The sequence below is a fragment of the Sebastes fasciatus genome, chromosome 5 (genome assembly GCF_043250625.1).
Source record: "Sebastes fasciatus isolate fSebFas1 chromosome 5, fSebFas1.pri, whole genome shotgun sequence".
In the NCBI taxonomy this organism is placed as follows: domain Eukaryota; kingdom Metazoa; phylum Chordata; class Actinopteri; order Perciformes; family Sebastidae; genus Sebastes; species Sebastes fasciatus.
Window position 1 is genome coordinate 15,693,572 of NC_133799.1, and position 19,553 is coordinate 15,713,124.

Sequence of the window (19,553 nt, forward strand, 5' to 3'; positions counted from 1 at the left end):
AAGATATGTGAAATTTTAGCTTTTGCTGAGCAGATAGTTTTTCATTCTATAAGTAGTGAGTCATTAATAAATTATCATTTAAAAAACTGTAGACCTGGAACTACTGTATGCATGGGTGAACTGTCTCAACACTGAACACACAGAGGCCCAGACCTCTCAGCCCCTGATGTGTGTGTGTGTGTGTGTACCTGTGCAGCCCGTGGATCCCTTCTTGACAAAGTATCCCAGCTGACAGTGACAGATGAACGAGCCTTTAGTGTTCTCGCAGTCGCCGTGAAGACAGATGTTTGGGTTCAAGTCACACTCGTTCACATCTGGGCAGACAGGGATGGACAGACGCAGATAGTAATTATGTGAGTGATCAGAGTGACAGATGATGAGACTGACAGAGGAAGTCCCATAGATCAGGTCAGAGGGACTGAATGAATATGTAGCGGACGGAAAAAGTAGTTAACAAAGAAAACAAGGGAGGTTAAGAGATTTAAAAAGAGTTTCCCCTCACCGATACACGTCCTCATGTCCATAGAGGCCATGAAGCCATCGTAACACAGACAGCGGTATTCCCCGGGTATGTTGGTGCACTGGCCTCCATCACAGATGTCTGGAGTCTCCTCGCACTCATCAATATCTAACAGAAACAGCAGAAAATATATTTCACTTTGCTATAGGTGGAAACACCATGTAGAAGGCCACACAGTGTTCTTTGATTTCCATGAGATATGATGGAAACTATCACATTATATCATTGTTGCATTTCTTTACAGTTAATTTAAATACAGATCCTGAGTTTTATTACCTGAGCAGGTCCTGAGGTCAGGCATAAGAGCGTAGCCCTCACTGCAGCTGCACTCATAGCTGCCCTCTGAGTTGGTGCAGTGGGTTTCACAGCCGCCGTTCATAATGGTGCATTCATCAATATCTGCAAAGAAAGGTCCCAGTTACAGTTTACATCTGGGTCTCGTTAGATAGGAATTACATAGGTAAAGTGTGTGTCAGTTGTTCCACTCACCAACGCAGCCCTGTCGGTCTGGTGTGGCCTGGTAACCGGTGTCACACGAGCACTGGTAGGTTCCCGCCATGTTGACACACTGGCCATGTTTGCACAAGTTGTCACTCAGCTGGCACTCATTCACATCTGGCAGGAGGAGCAAACAAGTTAGACGTTATATACACATTCTAGTGTATTGTACTTCATGGAAATAATGATTATAACACAAGTTTATAGAAACTAAACGATCCAGAAGAGAAAAGATTTACTGTGTGAAACGAGTTTGTGACTGAGATTTCAAGGGTGTGTGTGCTGTTTGATGCACCTTCGCAGGCAGATCCATCGTTGCTGAGCGAGTGTCCGGTGGGACATTCACAATCGTAACTCCCTTCTGTGTTCAGGCAGGTTCCTCCACGACACAACAGGGGGTTTCTCTCACACTCGTCAATGTCTGTCAGCAGAGAGGAAGGAGGGAGGAAGAGGGGTGAAAGGAGGAAGAGATGAATAAAAGGGGGAAAAAGAACATAGGAGAAATGGAAATTTCAGACCGTGGACATGAATTCAAACATTTGAAACTGTGTAATTGTGTGTATGAATTTGTTCCAAACTCACCCATGCAGTTCTTCATCATCATGAAGCCGCTCTCGTAGCCCTCAAAACATTCACACTCGAAGCTGCCAGGTGTGTTGACACAGGCGCCGTGACCACACAAGTCCGGGGAGATGCGGCACTCGTCGATGTCTGAAACACAAAGACGTTAAAAAAGGAAACACTCACTAGCTGCTTACTAATTGTGACATAAATGTTTCATTTGAATTGAAACTCCATCTCTCGTACCTGTGCAGTTTCTCTCTTCTGCGTTCAGAGCGAAGCCGCTGTTGCAGCGACACTTGAAACTGCCGATGGTGTTCCGGCAAGTTCCATGAGTGCACAGACCCTGGAACACCTTACACTCATTTACATCTGGAGAGGAAGGATTACAGATTAGACTTCATTCCCTGACCAGTGTTCCACTCTGAATAGCATCCAGTCTGATGCGGTCATACATCTTTGGTTCTACCAGCAAATGCACACACTCATGGTGCTTCAAAGCACTTTTGGCTGGATGATCTTGGTACCTTTGTAGAACGGCCTGCCGGTCAGAATTTCTCCCCTGTTGGCAAAGCCGGGCCCTCTGGGACAGATGGCTCTGTACTCAGAGGTGGACGCTTTGGGACACTCCTCGCAGTCGATGCCCCAGGCAGAACCCACTGAGCAGCAGCACATGTCCACGCGGTACCTCCCTGGCAGCGGCTCGCCACACTCATCCTCGTGCCATTTCATGTAGCACTGCTCACTACGTGTATCTAGAAAAGTTGAGTGTAAAATCAAAAATAAAAGTCACCTCCGTTTCTAAGTTTTGTCCTAAGTGTGCAGGGACATGATATCCTCTGGAAATAACAATTTCATTGGATGTGACGTCTGATTTCTCTTACCCACACATGTGCGTCCAGTACTGTCCAAGGTGAGACCCTCAGCACACTCGCAGCGGAACGTGCCCTGGGTGTTCACACACCGGCCATTTGTGCACACTCCAGGGAACACCTCACACTCATTGATGTCTACAGGGAGCGGGACATTTTAAGAACCGAGATTACAAGGTGAAGCATGCTTTTTTTTAAAAAAGGCACATTACAAGGACAAAAAGATGATTCAATGGGCGTCGATGTCACTGTTCATTAAGTTATCAAGTGTTCTTACCTTCACAGACGAGGCCCTTCATACGAGCAAACCCTCGAGAGCAGGCGGTGTCTGAGGGGACATAAAGAGATGTAATAAAGACATTTTATGTATGAGCACTGTATGTAGGGGATGTATGCACACATTCGTTTGCCACAATGGGGACAATCAGGGAAATATTGGCCTTCAATTTAAATCTGATACTCCAGTTATGAAGTCCACAATATGATGGTACTTTCTTCTAAAACAGACAAAAAACGTGTCAAACTTGCAATATCAATTTATTTTCTTCCTTTATTCTTTTGATTATGTATTAATAATGTACTGATTATAATATGTGTAGTTGTAAAGTAGTTCTTAATTTAGAGACCAGCCTTCAGTAGTGAATTTTAAACACTGATTTAAATGCCATTTCAGAGGCTTTTCAACAAATCTAAGACCTTCTGGAGGACTGAAACCTTGTCAAGTTTTAGCATTAAAATGGTCAGAATTACACCGGCACAACAAATTAGCAGCAGGTGTGTGTGTGTGTGAGTACTGACCGATCTCGCAGGGTTCACAGGGGCTGCCCCAGGCGGCTCCCAGTGTGGAGCAGCACTCAGACTTCAGCGTGGCTCCGTTGATGTTGACCTCGCAGCGGTTGTCTTGTATCGTCAGCCAGCAGGTACTCTTCATGCTGTCTGTGGAGCCCAAGTCACAACAGAGAAGACTTGATTATAGATACCTTGTGGGGTTTTCTTGTAAACACAGTTAACATTCAGTGTTAAATGTGATCATCCTTCAGGCCTAACAATGTGTTGAGTGCAGTTCCTTCTTCCTAAAACATTTGCAAAGACATTTTTTAAAATCATGCAGAAATAAATAAATACATTAATAAATACATAAATTCAATAAGGAATAAATACATTTAAAATATATGCAAAAAAAATTAAAATAAATAATAAAATAAAAGGGAAAATTAAATAAAAGAGTAGATAGATAGGGCGATCAATACTAAGGTAAATAAATAAAGAAGTAAATTAAACAGACATATGCATTTTTATCACATTTTATAAATTAATTAATGCCTATGTTTATTTTTTTATATTCCTTTTGGTACATTGAATGGCATATTTATTCATTTATTTATTTATTTATCGAGTCATTTATTTATTCATTTATTTATTTGGCTTTGGCAGATTCCGTCCTCCATAAGTAGAGCACAAGTTACAAACAAAACAGTTATCTGCTCATGAAGGCATCACTCACAGCACCACTAGTGGTCAAAATGTCAACATCTCCACAGGGTACCTTTTTAACTATGGCAACAAAGTACACCACAAACTCAATCAAAATGTCACCCTCAACTTTCCTCACTGCCATAAAACTTGTGTCTTTGGCTACACGCTGAGCTGAGTGAAGCCCATGCATCATTACGTTTAATCCTATGCTTTTCCATTCCTAATGAAAAGAAAGAGCGTACATAGAGCGTCATAACAGTGACACCTTCTCTCCCAAACCACAAGGCCACCCAAACACAAAACCACAATTTACTTTTCCCTTTCTTCCACCCACTGAGTGATGGGCTCTAAAACATAAATGAACCAAACCAGAGGAATTTGTGGACCTCTGACAGAGCCAGCTCATGCAATATGTATGGGTGTATTTATTTAATGACTCATTATCCCTTCCAGTTACAATAACATCTGTATTCTGTATTAGCATGTAACTTTCTCAGAATGATTTCCCAAAAGTAACAAACCTCCAAACAAGTGGAATATTTAGCCTCAGCAGAGAGTCTTACATACCACATGTCATTTTGAATCTGCGGCAGATCTCTATGAAGTAAAGCAATCTCCATGTGAACCAAGGCCATGCATGCAAGTATTTATTTAATACATCAGCAACGTGTGCCATTTTGCCCCAACATCTGAGGATGATAATGTCTCTGGATGGCTCCTGGAAACCCGAACCGACTCAGTGTTTGTTTACAAAAGCGGAGAGTAAACCACGATTAGAATGATTAGACAAAAAGACTCTTGCACCAATTATTTCCCGTTGACACTCTCAGTGTGTGATCATTATCTTGAGCGGTTTCTAGGACCCTGCGGCTCTGCTTTAATTTGCGCCAGGCATTTGAGTAGGGAACGGATGTCTTACCCACGCAGATGGTGTTGGTGGAGTCCAGCTTGCTGCCGTGGGTGCACTCACAGTTGAAGGACCCAGCCACGTTGCGACACGCTCCGTTGATGCACGGGCTGGAATCGCATTCGTTGATATCTGAAACATGTGCAAAAACACACCTGAGGTCAAGGCTGAGAGGCTGATTCAAATGGATCATCATCACCATTTGGCAGTTGCAAACGTAACGTGTGTATGTCTTCTTTCCATGAGCCACATGTTTACTGGAAACTAAATGCAACACATCTGGTAATAATGTCACCTCATAATGACCTTGATTGTTGGTAAAAAACGACAAAACACGTGGATGTGAGGCAGCACAAACACGTGAGTGTGTTTGTGTGAGTGCTCACCTTCGCAGGTCTCTGAGTCGGGTTTGAAGACGTATCCTTTAGGACAAGAGCAGGAGTAGGAGCCGGGAGTGTTTCTGCAGTGGCCGTTGTCACAAAGCAGACGGTTCACCAGACACTCATTGATGTCTGCAGGGAGGCGAGAGAAGGCAATGGTTAGAAGACAGTAAATAGAAGACAGTAACATAAGTTTATGGCATTTCTAATTAGAGGCCTATCATGACAAACCAGCAGTATCGGCCTTTAAAGAGGACCCTTTATGCTTATTTTCAGGTGCATACTTGTATTTTGGGTTTCTACTAGAACATGTTTACATGCTTTAATGTTCACAAAGCGCTTTGAAACGCTCTGTTTGAGCCCACTGTTGTGATTGGTCAACCTAACCAAACTCTTCAGACTCCGCTCCAGCTCTGCTCTAAATATCTGTGTTTGAGGGCGTACTAAACTAGCTCCTAGCCAAGTATTATGCAAAAGTGTTACTTGGTGACATCACTATGTTACAGAAGAAAAGGCAGGATTTCAAGCAACGCGTTTCAGGCAGTTCAGGAGCAGTGTTTCTGTGGGGGAGAGTAACTCCCTTTGGCGTGGACTTTGGGCTTAGTAACTTTGCAGATGTTTTACATGCACAAAAAAACTATATAACACACTACAGGAAAGAGAGAAAGCACAAAAGCGTAATAGGTCCTCTTTAAAGCGATACTAACTTTGACAAAAGAAATAATAACACATTTTCTTACATAAGCGAATTTGAATTAATAAGCAATATAACACACTTCCTTAATTCAATAAACTCATTGCTGCTGCTATAGCCTTGTCTGATTGGACCAGTAACTTGTGGTGGCTAATGTTAGCTAATGTCAGCAAACTTTTGAAAGATACTGCCGTACAATTTGATGACTCTTCTCTGCTTGTGCTGCTGTGTCTTCGCATTATTTACTTCTATAGCTTGTGGCCTCTATTAACAGAATGGTACATAGTTTCACTTTAAGACAGAAACATGGCTAACATTGCCAGCTAGGGATGCACTGTTTCATCAAAAACAATCTCCTCCACTCTGACTTACCGACACAGTTCTTGCCACTGGTGTCAGACTCGTAACCGATGTTACAGATGCAGCGGTAGCTTCCTCTCAGGTTCTCACATATGCCGTTCTGACAAATGTCAGGGTCCAGGGCACACTCATTGATGTCTAGGAGAGGACGGGTATTATGTAGATCAATACTGATATGAGACAGCACTGTGGGGACATTCACATTCATGAACAACGTACTCACCTCTGCCATCAGCTGTAATGCCAATACCACTGCTGCATACAGCCTGGAACTCAGCTGAAAGAAACACAGCAGATGAGCCGGATATACATTTTTCTATTATTATTTTTTGTGACTTTAACAACTTGATGAACCAAGATTTCCAAGAATGGAAACAGTATAGAGCAAAGTAACAAGTATACAGCAGATTAAAGATTGTACCTGAGTTTCTGGAGGGGCAGGGATGGCAAGGCTCTCCGAAGCCATGTTCAGCATTGGCACAGCAGCACTCAGACTTGGTCACTGCACCGGGGAACGGACGCGAACATGTGCCCATCTTTATGGCGCCGTAGCACGTGGTCCTCATGTGTGTGTCCACACACACTCTCCCATCTACGTCGATAGCCAGGCCTGGTGGGCACTCACAGCGGAAGGAACCCTCAGAGTTGATGCAGCGGCCATTCATACAAATGCCAGGAGTCAGACACTCGTCGATATCTGATGAAGAGAGCGCACATGATGTATACGTCAAAACCAAATTTCAACCATCTTGGATTATGCAAGTCGCTGTTCATAGGATTACATTTCACTGATCTCACAGCTAACCCATGAATAGCATGGCAAAATGAAAGGGGAAAAAAGGCGTGCAATTTATCAGAATAAATAAAATGAGTCCCTTAGGTTTAGTCCATCTGTCCATTTCTGGACTTTCTGGATTGTTTCAAAAAGTCGTACTTCTAAAACAAAACTGTGCACAAATTAATTTAAAAAGGGATCTGAAGGATTTCAAAGAACACAGCAGGCTTTTTGTCCCAAGACTGGAGGTCTGTGTTTGTACTTTATAAATCACTCATACCTGTGCAGTAGCGTCCGTTAGGTGCTAAAGCAAAGCCAGGCTTGCAGATACATTTGAAGCTGCCGTCTTCGTTGATACACATGCCATTGAGACACATGTTGGTGGTGGCGCACTCGTCATGATCTGGAATGAAACAAGAGTACAATTAAGGTAAAGTTTATAGTCCATAAGTTCATGTGAAGTTTGACCTGTTTCTGTGTTGGCTCCTTACCGATGCAGTTCTTTCCATCAGGAGTGAGCTCAAAGCCAGCATTGCAGATACACTGAAAGCTTCCCTCTGTGTTGACACAGCGGCCGTTGCGACACATCACTCCATTCACAATGCACTCATCAATATCTAAAAAGAGGAGGAAGAGGGAAGATGGATGTAGTTTATTGTTGTTTTTAACCACCAGTCATACTAAACTGCGCAACAAAGCTTAGGGGAAATGTGTACTTCTGTGAAACTTATGTACACAATTTATATTAAAGAAACATCTTGAGGAATAGTTTAACAGCACAGTGAGACATACCCATGCAGGCTTGTTTGGTAGGAGTTCCCTGGTAGCCCTCATGACACTTGCAGTGGTACCCTCCAGGTGTGTTGACACAGTCTCCATTGATACAAGGATTACTCACACACTCATCCGTATCTGGGGAGAAAAAACAAATAAACTATCAATTATCCTGACTGTCAAAGTGATTGGATTTCACCTGCAGGCATCTTGTATTAAGTTCCTTAAATCGGCAGAAGATGGCAGTGCAGTGCATGCAATTAACTGTCACATATAGTCACTGTGTCTGCCTGTGTGGCTCAGGGAGGTTATTGAGAACTACACATTGCATGTGCACTTATACAGTAAACAGTGTGTGTGAGAGCATGGTTCTTACCGATACACTCTCCACGAACATCCTGTTTGTAGCCCATGTTGCACTCGCAGCGGTAGCTCCCATTGGGTGTGGGAATGCAGCGTCCATTCAGACACAAGTTGGTGAAATGTTTGCACACGTCGATGGTGTCGTTCATAGAAACAGAGCCTGAGAATACGGGGCAGACATGTTAACAAAACAAAAATACAACTGTTTTCCAACTGAGAAATGGGCTCTTTCATTTAGTACAGGCTCATAACGACTCACCTATCTGTTGGTGCCCTCCTCCATTATTTCCAAAGCTTCCACCATTCCCACCAAAGGTTCCTCCACCATTGCCGCCAAAGGTTCCTCCGCCATTGGTGCCAAAGCCTCCTCCGCCATTGCCACCGATGCCTCCGTTACCGTTGCCATTAGGTATGCTGGGGAACTTGAATCCATAGTTGAACCCGTTGCCGTTGCCGTTGGGGAAGTGTCCGTTGGGGTAGGCAGGATGGAGGCCGTGTCCTTGAGCAACACCCACAATACACAGACGCCTGAACTCGTCTATAAGAGAGACAGACCACAGGGAAGAAGTCAGTGGCGGCATTCTGCTGTAGGTTACGTTTCATTTGTTTCCAGCCAGATGAAGCTGAGGAGGAGATATATTCATAAGCTCTCAAGTTGTGCCAACCAAGATTTAGTTTTTGGATCACTCAAATTCCTACAGTTTAATACACATGAAATGTACTCACTGTTCCTGGAATTGCAGATTTCACAAAGGTCATTGCACTTTGTAATAAATTGTAATGTTCTTCTGTTGAAGTTTGAAATAAAGTTGACCATGTAACTGTTTTACTGGTTTCAGATATGCTTTGACTGGAGCAAAGCCTGACCAAGTAATAAGAGAAAAATGTGCATGCATAATGATCTACTCTACTCTGCTTTGGTGTGTAGTTACAATACATTAAAGTGTATGTTTGTATGTATGAATACATTTATGTATGCAGGTACTTCATGTAAGTATTTATATGTGTGTACAGTATATATGTAGAGTACTGTATGCTCTTTCCTTAGTTTGACAGTCACAGTAAATCAAACACACAGACGCATCTTTTTTTGGCGGTGCTGGTGAAAGCAGATCAGTTTTGGATCACACGGTCTCACGCAGGGAAGAGTTTCCTGAATTCCAGCTTGACTGAGGAGATGATGGGTCATTATCTTCACACAAATCTCCCATCTTTTTCTGTTTAGTTTTCAGTCATGACATCATGCTCATCAGTTTGAGTGGATGCTCTTCCCTCTTTGTCACACACAAACTCAACGCTCTCTCTAACGTTTAACATCACTGTGTTGAACTAATTTGTGGAATGTTGTTATGGCTTTATTTACTGCCTGTGCTTGCGCCAAGTCATGGACAATCTATTGTCAGTTATTTTGTCAGCAGAGAAAGAAGGTGATGGATTACATTCTGGTTTCAAAGCTCATCTCAGTAATTTTGTTTGGGGATCAGAAACGCGTATCCTCTGTTCTGTGTATCTTGTTTTCATGTGTACTCACCAGACCCCCTGACAGGGCACATCTCAGGGATTTGTCCCAAAGCCCAGCATCGTCCTGTGTCACAGCAACACTGCATCTTGGTGTACTGACCGCTCTGCTCCGCAGCACACCGGCCGTTAACCAGAGCAGAGAAACAAGTTCCCACACGCTGATCTGAAGAAAGAGGAGACGTGTTAACAGAGTTAGACGACTGAGCAGGCAGCAACATACGTTTAAACTCAAAAGGTCATCAGACATGAAGTCAAATAAAGACACAAGGCTGATGTGATTTTAATGTATAATCATGTAAGATGTAAGCTTTCTATTGTATGACCATATGAAGTTTGCATTAAAAGTGCAGTGTGTAGAATTTGGGCAGCATCGTGTGGTGAGGTTGCAGATTGCGACCAACTGAAACCTCTCCCGTGTGCAAAGCATGTTAGAGAACTACGGTGGCCAACATTAAAACATGAAAACGTGAATGGCCTTATCTAGAGCCAGTGTTTGGTTTGTCCATTCTGGGCTACTGTAGAAACATGGCGGTCGGCTCCATGAAGAGGACCCGCTCTGTATGTAGATATAAACAGCTCATTCTAAGGTAACAAAAACACAACGATCCTTAGTTTCAGATGATTATAAACTAAACATACTTATTCATATTTTATTCCATTTCTGCCAATAGATCCTCCTAATTGTTATAAACTGTTCCTTTAAATCTTATCTTGCAGTTGTGATGTAGCAGTGTACTCCAGGGTGTGTCAGTACACTGTGACATCACTGTTAGGTGTAGTTACAGGTGCAACAAAGCACATCAAACAACTCCCATCGGTGATACAGGGCATGATCAGACTGGAAGCTTGAAACTTTCAACCAGAGAGGGCAGTGAAACACTGCTTTTCAGCCTGGTGTTAACCTACTCTTTAAATGCAGGACTTCAGGTGACACTGCTTTTTATGTGGGGAAAGGTTACAGGTAATAATCGCTGCTCTTAAAACAGCAGTGCTATAAGTCAGAGGGCTGGCCTGGCCTTTCCATGGTGGCCGGGGAGGAAGCTTCTCTACGGGCTGGCAGTGGGAAAGGTTGCCTGGGGTCTCGACTAAACTGCAGGCATCCGAAGGGCCTCCAAAAAGGGGTCTTATTTGTTACAGTTTTCCAGGTTAGGGTCAGCGGGGCAGGAGAGGGGGCTGGGGTTCAAAGAGCGTGTGTGAGGAGTAAATGGAGAGGAGCAAGAAAGGGGGTTTCTGGGTACTAAAGAAAATACCAAGAAAAGGCAAAAGGCAGAGTGAGAGGGAGTGAATGCATGTGTAATATTTTAGAAAGTGAACAACATATGTGAAAGAGAATTTTAAGTACATCTAGAGAAAAAAGGGGGAGAAAAAAAGCAGAACTGAGGGGGGGAGCAGAGGAAGGAGCACAAGTCGATTAACTCACTAATGACCCAGCAGTCTGGAATTAATCACTTCCATGCGGAGCAATTCTTGCCAATTAGATAGAACATGAGGCGCTGTGTCTGGGAGCACATATTGTACAGTACACACACACACATTTACATGCAATTACACACACACACAGATATGCAGTCCCATACATATCCACGGGCACGTACACAAAACATGCTTGAATACATACACATATGCTTGTACAAATACGTACATACGCATGAATGTACACAAATCAAAAAACATCCCATAGGAATGACCGAGCTGGAGGCCGGTTGGGGGGAATGTAGAGAGAAGGCGTGGGGGTTTGCTGATGAGGATGATGATGACTTAAATTGGATCCAGACTGTGGTTTGCTCGCTGGTGTTGCTCCACTACACAAGCATATGCTTTCATTTGTTGAGGTGTTTTTACAGACTGACTGACTGGACAGGTCTTCTTTATTTTTTTCCAAGCTTCCACCGTGTGACAGGGCATTAGGCTCTGATTACTGTCAGGCCCCCAACAGCTCCCGCTGGCCTACTTTACCACGGTACAGTACATCCCACAAAACACAGGCCAATAGCCTAGTACAGCCTCCAGGAACAGATCCTACTTTTAAAACATGAGGGCAAGCCAGCGAGAGATCAGTCTTATAAAAACTATTTACTCTCTTTAATTCACTTTATGTTCTGACCACAAAAAAGCCAAAGAGATCAAATGGTATGGGGAATTGCGTCAGAGTGTGTCAGTCACGTGTTGAGGAAACCAGCTGAGTTTAACATATCTGTCTTTATATGTGACTTTGGATCACTGGTTTGGACCTGACCCAGTCTAGTCGGGTTTTGTTTGGGTTCACTTATCTCCATCTCCTTCCAATCTAGTCTTGTCCATTTTGGAAGTGGGACAGAAACGGAGGAAGGATATATGGGGGTTGTGTCTGGCACCTGTTTTATTTGCTCTCTCTCTCTTTCTCTCCCTTCAGCGGGCTGCATAAGAGCAACTGGAAACCACAACTGAAGGAAACGAGGTGCAGGATCCAGATGTCAGAGGATGGGAGGGGGAAAAAACGTCCAAGAGGAGACAGTAAGATTGATAAGGAGGATGAGAGTGAGAGAATGCTTCAGTTTTGGAGATAAAGAAAACACAACAGCCAGAGGAGACGGAACAAGAGAAAGATCCAAACGTGCCGATTTCCAGAGTAAACAGAGAGACTTTCTGCTGTAAATCACTGAACTGTTGAGAGAAGGAGATTTGGTGTGAACCACACTATACTCAGAAAAAGAAGAAAGAAAGGGGATGACAGGGGAAAGAGGGGAAAAAAAGAAAAATATGGACATGCATAACAGCAGACAGATGGAGAACTTTTGGGTGTGGGTGTTTGGAGCACTATGTCAATGTGCGTTCCACCTTCTCCCACAACACACATCAACACATATTGGTACAAGTTGCCAGTTATTACTTTGAGTGACGAGTGGGCACCGTCTCGGGTCGCTAGCTGCTAGCTGTCTGCTCTACAGCGTCACCTGGGCCGCCTCATCTCCACCGACGATCCACCTCTTTGCCCATTTTTGGATTAGTCGGGAGTTAGGCTGTGTCAAGTGTGCCAAGTTGGCGATGGCTGTAGCCACCCACTTTGAGCTTCACAACAGCTCTTTAGAAACCTATGGGTAACCTCACGGAGACTACGGACATATTTTATACAGTCTACATGTGGGCACATGTTAGACTAGACATTATTTTTCTCTGTATTTTTCAACCTATCTCCTCTCAATCTTTTTCCAAAACGATGGAAGATGGATTGCATGAAAACTAGAACATAACTGGGAGGAAACATGTCTTCCCAATTACAGCAATCCAGAAGTTTTACTTTGCTACAGGAGCTTTTATTGGAGGAGAGTTGAGCTGGACCTGTGATGGTGATCGGGTGAAACAGATCAGACCCTGAGCTGTCCGTTTTGGGGCTAAATCCTGAAATAATGTATTAACACCTGGTTGTGTTTCACTGTGGCTGCCATGATTGGTGAGGATTGCAGGAATACATTAGCACCTGGTCGTGTTTCATGGGACGTGTCAGTAAAGTATGCACCGTATGTGTGAATGAGTCAGAGGGGCACTAACATTAGAGGAGATTAATGCTGTCAAGGCCAAATAGTGCGTGCAAGTGTGTTTGTCTGCACATGGTGACCACAGGCCGGCTTGACTCATCAGAACTCCATTCACAGGAAGCAGTGATGGAGGGAGGGAAGTTCGCGGCCAGATGTGAAGCTTTTAGCTAGCCAGGGGGTGAGGAAATGCACAATGAGAGAGAGAAGCGTTGGACTCACCCACACATCTGGAGCCATCTGTGCTGGAGACGTAGCCTCGTGGACAGGTGCAGACGTAGCTACCGGCAGTGTTGGTGCATTCTCCTCCATCACACACACCAGGGATGGTGCTGCATTCATCAATGTCTGAAACACAAATGTAGTTACATCATAAATACCTCATCACATCACAGGACACATCTGTCGAGTACGCCTCACGCCAGCTCAAAACATTTTTTTCTCAATGTTTGAAATTTCTTTGTTTGGAAAGATGCAGTAGCACAAGGCAGTAAAAGTTTATTGCCCTGGAGCAACAGCTTCTCCCTGAGGGAAAATGAAGCAAATCAAATGGATCTGCAGTCGACTAAATTGGAATTAATTCAGTTCTGGTGTTTTCTGTTCAGGCTACACACTGTAACTTCTACAAACTATAAAGCGAGGAATCTCTGTCCTTCTGTGTTATTCTGATATCTTGAGTATCACTCATCTGATCTACTTCACACTTGACGGGTGTATTGCTGGGGATCCAAGGGAGTGTTTTGTCGAATTTTGGTGCAATATGAATTTAATTAACTTTGAATAAACAAACACACAGATCTCTGTGCAGCAGCGGGGGCGGAGCTTCAGGGCTTTGAAGACTGAGTCAAGCATGTCGTCTGCAGCCGGCAGACCGCGGCTCAACGACTGCCGTTCACTTTGGCTGCTGGATGCTGGATATACTAACGTTACGACCATAGACTGTATGTAAGAAGTTTCCACCAAACTCTTCTTCACTTCCCTGGAGTCAACGAGCAATATGTGGTTCTCGACAACGCTGCAAGCAGCAGCCACACCACGAATGGGCACTGCACTAGTTATATTCATAACTAGAATTGTATGTCTCCACCAACCAGTCAAGTTGCAGTTTACATCCATGTCTGTCCAAAATGTCATCACTTCATCATTTTATCCTGTTAGACATGTGTGTGAAATTGTCATAATTAGCATATGAATTCTTGTGTTCTGGTCAAAAATTTGATTAGTGAGGTCTCAGTGACCTTTGACCACCAAAACCTAATAACTTTATCCTTGAGTCCAAGTGGACGTCTGTCCCAAATTTGAGGAAATTCCCTTCAGGCGTTCCTGGGATATCGTTTTCCCAAGAATGTGATGGATGTATGTGCGGAAACAACCCGAAAACATAACGCCTCCGGCCACGGCTGACGGCGGCGCGGAAGCATAACAAACAAAAGAGTCTAGTTCTACATACAGTAGGAGTTTTACCGCAATGAATGTAAACTGTCAAGTATTGAATCCTGGCATTGAATGCCTTTGTAGTCTTTACTTGGTCTTTGATCAGAAATCTTCTGATTTTTAGGCTGTATTTTATTTAGCACGTTTTGGCCTGCTGCTTTTGATTAGGCAACAAATTACATTTGAGGAATTTGGCTTGCTTTGTTTATATTCCTCAAAGGAAGACATAAAAAAAAGCATCATAAAATAAATTAATTGAATGACACCCATCCTTGTCAACAGGCATAAGAGAAAAGAATGTTCATATAAAGACAATAACCAGTGATAGCATTACTGAGAAGACACGCACAACTTGTTGTACAACAAAGCACTCTTATGAGGACACCAAATTTGGACAGAAACCAAATATGTGTGCAGGCAAATGATTCCAGTCACAAGGAACCCTGCAATGGTATAAGGCAAAACATATGTATATTACCGCTGAGCATTTTGTCTTGATTATATGTGCAATTGTGGTCCCTCTACAATTGCTTCAAATCTACAAATGACAGCTAAATTGAAAGAAATGGTACTAAAAGAAACAAAACTCCCAAGGTTACAGTGAATGAGCTGACCTAATTTAAACATGGTTTAACTCAGAAATGTGTAGGATTTCTGGGAGTACCTGGGCACGGTGCTTGGCAGGGCCCACCTTGGTGTGCTGCACTTTATGATGGTTATTCAGAGGGAGGGGGCCTCATTGCTCCATGACGGGGGAACCCAAAGTGAAGTTCCAGAAGGTATTGGGTTTTTATGATGTGTCACGCTTATTTATACGCATACGTAATTACTGCACCACTGCGGGGCATAATTACAGCAATAGCACAGACGTGGTGCGTTGTGTGCCCTGCGTGATTAGTTGGAAAAGTGAAGGGCGTGTTAGTGTTTGTCTTTCTAGGAGTAAAGAGTGTGTAAGTTATATCCATGTGTGTTTTTCTGCATAGTAACGCCTGCCGTGGGAAGCTAAGGGGCCGTTCTTCCCCTGCTGACTCCTGTCTGACAGCAGTGGTGGCAGAAGGCCTGCAGTAGGTGAGGCTGTAAAAAGCCCCGCCATATAAACCTGATGTCAGCAGCAACAACAACACGCCAGACATTACGCTGCACATAGACGTAGCGCTCTGGAAATGACCGTGAGTGTGGAGGGAAATGTGTTTCACCTGGATAAATATCTGCAACTGAGCTGTCATGTGTGACTGTCTATAATATCTATAATAAATGTGAAAAACTAAAATAAAGTCTGTGTTTAATTTTCCTTTGTTTCATCTAATCTAAACTCTGATGTGTGAAACTGTGTTTGTTGAGCGTGAGTGCGTGAGAATCCACGAGTGTCAGAGCGACGGGGAAGTCCGTGTGTGTGTAATGAGAAAGTCTCCCAGATGCCGTAACTATTTCTTTGTTCAGCACTCACAGCTGGTTTTGAGCCAAAGGACTGTATTTATGGAAGGAAAATGGAAGGAGAAGCAGAAAAAAAGCAGAAAGAGGAGGAGGAGGAGGAGGGGGAAAAAGGAGAGACTGTTAAGCACAGTCTTAACTAAAAGCAGGCCATAAAACTAGGTGCCTTGTTGTGCCTGAAACTATCAGACAGCCATGACATCTTAACTGCACTTTATCTTAACTGCCTCAAAACCTCAGTAATTTCACTGTGAAAGCTCTAAGTGAGGCTTGTTTGTGCATCAGCTAGAAGCGCATTTTAATAAAAACCTCCCCAAAGGACCCCGCTCTGATTGTTTCCGAGATTTCGCTAAACATGGGTTTCCTGCTGATCCATGACTGAAGATTTAGTCACAACTGTTCTTTTGTTTTTACGAGCTTTACAAACACTGAACTCTTTCTCTTCTCACTCAAAATCTTGGCTTGTCAAATGACAAATGACCGCCTGATGAAATCCTTAAATAAGAGAGCACAAAATAATAACATGGTTTCTTATACAATACACACATCATTTTGAAGATCCATTTTCTGAATTGAGTAAGTTAAAAGTGGTTTGCAATTGTGTGGTTTACCAATTACAGCTGCAACGATTAATCGATTAGTTGTCAACTATGAAATTAATCGCCAAATATTTTGATAATTGATTAATCGGGTTGAGTAAATGTTTAAGAAATGTTCAAATTATCAGATTCCAGCTTCTTAAATGTGAATATTTTCTGGTTTCTTTATGACAGTAACCTGAATATCTTTGAGTTGTGGACAAAACAAAAAATTTGAGGACGTCATCTTGGGTCTTGGGAAACACTGAACAACATTTTTCACCATTTTCTGACACTTTATAGACCAAACAACTGATCCATTAATAACAAAAATAATCATTAGTTGCAGCCCTATTGCCAATTCCAACTTTTGCTGGTTGCAGCATCTAATATGTGAGGATTTGGTGTTGAGTCCCATCATTGATTATGGGAAACTGTAAATGATATATTTCACATTTTCTGACAAAGTAACTAAACAAAGTAACTGAGAGGTTAACCGAGGATGAAAATAATCATTAGTTGCAGCTCTCGTCTTTGCTGAAGTAAATAAAGCTCACACTGTGCATAAAGTGGTGGAAAGAGGCTGAGTGTGTCTAATTTAAGGTAAAATGGGGAAGAAAGGTTATAGGGGTTTCCAATCCTGAGCTCCTGCTGTGTTTATACCTTGTCTCAGTCAGAGCGTCCTTGTAGTATAACTGCTCTCTCTGTGCAGGAATGTGGCTACAACATCCACACCCAACAGCATCTCCTTACTGTAAGTCCTGCACCGTTGTGGCGTTCACCCAAAACCACAACTGAAACTGTGACCGGTGAATTTACTGAAGTCATCCTCCCCGTTTCCTCCTTCATTCGCTGCTGCATAAATCAGTTTTTGGTGTCATGGTAATTGCTTCCCATGAATCTGAAGTGGAGACGCTAGTTTTCTTTCTGGTTCAGCTCTCAGCCAAGCTACAAGTTAATAAAAGGAGATTTTAGATAATAACTCATTCACTGATATGCTATGATAGCTAGTTGGGCCTTGGTCTCATTCAGTAGAACATCATCTGGCTCAAACAGTTTAAGAGCTTTTTGTAATCCTCCCTAAAGACTGAGAACACATCGGCTCCAGTCCAACAGTCACAAACCCTGCCTGGCTAACTATCGCACTGTTTAGCCTGGGCATTGTTTAAATTCCACACAATCAACACTTTGTAATGTGAATCCACTCGATGTGTGTTTATGTGCACACGTCCAGACTTCTTTAACTCTGAGCAAGTCGTCACTTTTAAAACGCCAGTGGAGATTTGTAAACCGATCCCGGCAAAACCCAGAGTTATCATAAAGTGCACCGTCCATGACTCTCTCACCAGAAACTCAACAAAAGCTAATTTAAGTTCCACTGGATTCTTTGGGATTGGTGACAAGTTTACATACTTACATATGTGCTCTGAATGCAAGTAATGCTTTGTCGATCCTTAAATTAAAAAAAAATCAGCTTGTAGTTATTAGTCGTTATCTCAGTTAATAATAAAGTCTGTCGCTTCAAAATGATAATATAAGCTTGGTTTGCTTTGCCTCATATCAATGAATTCACTGGTGTTTTTGGATCAGAAATAAAACATTTGACTTTAAAAAAAGGCATTTGTCATTAAGTTTTATAGGGTTGCCCCCTCTTAGTCAATTAGTCGACTAATCGGTCGTTTTGGTCTTAGTTGACTTAGATTTCTTTAGTCGATTTGTCATTTTTTAGGCTTTTTTCACACTGAATGACTTATTTCCAAGAAAGTTATGTGCACATCTCTGGTAAACCCAAGATTTAAAGTGGTGCTTTTGTGTGTTTCTTTGTGGAGAAACTCAGCTTTACAGATCTATCTCAATAAATTAACTATCGATTGGTCAACAAAATCGTATGAATGTTAGTCGACTAAGAATTTCTTTGGTTGAGGACAGCCCGAATGTTTTGCAGACTAAATGATGAATTTGTTGGTAAAATCGTTGGCGACAATAATTATTGAAGCCCTAACCCAAATTGTAGTTAGTTATACTTTATATGCGAAACAGGTGCACTCACTGCTACAATCTATATTATTCTGACACTTCCTACAGTGTTTGAATTTCTCTTTTTCCGCCTCTATAAAGACGTATAAAGAGTATAAAGACCAGGAAGCCATCAGGAAATCAATGTCAAGTTCAAGAACACTTACTTCAACGGCCTATTGCCTCTTTCTTGTAAGAACTGTGTTTGATACCCAGCTCACACTACGCAGCTTTATATTTCCCCTCATCATCTGGCAATTTAGACAATAATGGAGCACATCAAAGATGGCCATAACAAGTCTTCATGGTTTCTTTATTGACCACGGTTACGCAGATCTGATGGCCATCCATTTTTTAATACCTTTGGTCCTCATTATGTTTCTTAATTGTTGAGCATGCCTTTGTGTTAAATTCACGACTCTACTCAGACTCACCTTCACATTTGTGGCTGGTTTCACTCTGCCGGTGGCCGGCGGGACATTTGCACTCGTAGGATCCCACAGTGTTGATGCAGTTACCTCCGGCACAGAGACCTGGCACCGCCTGGCACTCGTCCACATCTAAGAGAAGGTAGGAAAGACACAGATGTTTGTGAGAAGAGGCAAAAGAAAAAAAGGTTCTAATAATTACTGGCATCAGCTGAGCATTGGTGTAAGGGATGCAGCATCCTACAGTATGTTTGTGCCGCCACCAAAAACTACAAAAAAGGACTCAGACTAACTTCAAACAATGTGCATTCTATATATAATATAAGTATATTAATTATATGTGGTTCAGAGCACATTTTAGAGCATGTTTCTGGCACACTTTCTGTCGCTAAAACACTGTTCTTCATTCTTCTGTTCGACATCTTAAAAGTGAGAAGCAAGTTGGCGCCGTCT

The 19,553-nt window shown here is 42.7% G+C and overlaps 1 protein-coding gene across 1 annotated transcript in view; it reads right to left on the reverse strand.

Moving 5' to 3' along the window:
* fbn2b (fibrillin 2b) overlaps window positions 1-19,553 on the reverse strand; it is a 68,433-nt gene that overhangs the window by 13,920 nt on the left and 34,960 nt on the right. Inside the window, exons 8-31 of the mRNA XM_074635286.1 lie at window positions 19,107-19,232; window positions 13,436-13,561; window positions 9,712-9,864; window positions 8,440-8,718; window positions 8,194-8,340; window positions 7,836-7,955; window positions 7,535-7,660; window positions 7,324-7,446; window positions 6,690-6,965; window positions 6,492-6,545; window positions 6,281-6,406; window positions 5,221-5,346; window positions 4,847-4,966; window positions 3,250-3,387; window positions 2,729-2,779; window positions 2,464-2,589; window positions 2,107-2,334; window positions 1,826-1,951; window positions 1,601-1,729; window positions 1,314-1,439; window positions 1,010-1,135; window positions 797-919; window positions 503-628; window positions 189-314 (exon numbers count right to left, since the gene is read on the reverse strand). Of these exons, the coding sequence (XP_074491387.1) occupies window positions 189-314; window positions 503-628; window positions 797-919; window positions 1,010-1,135; window positions 1,314-1,439; window positions 1,601-1,729; window positions 1,826-1,951; window positions 2,107-2,334; window positions 2,464-2,589; window positions 2,729-2,779; window positions 3,250-3,387; window positions 4,847-4,966; window positions 5,221-5,346; window positions 6,281-6,406; window positions 6,492-6,545; window positions 6,690-6,965; window positions 7,324-7,446; window positions 7,535-7,660; window positions 7,836-7,955; window positions 8,194-8,340; window positions 8,440-8,718; window positions 9,712-9,864; window positions 13,436-13,561; window positions 19,107-19,232 (3,327 nt within the window). The remainder of the gene's footprint in view (window positions 1-188; window positions 315-502; window positions 629-796; window positions 920-1,009; window positions 1,136-1,313; window positions 1,440-1,600; window positions 1,730-1,825; window positions 1,952-2,106; window positions 2,335-2,463; window positions 2,590-2,728; window positions 2,780-3,249; window positions 3,388-4,846; window positions 4,967-5,220; window positions 5,347-6,280; window positions 6,407-6,491; window positions 6,546-6,689; window positions 6,966-7,323; window positions 7,447-7,534; window positions 7,661-7,835; window positions 7,956-8,193; window positions 8,341-8,439; window positions 8,719-9,711; window positions 9,865-13,435; window positions 13,562-19,106; window positions 19,233-19,553) is intronic.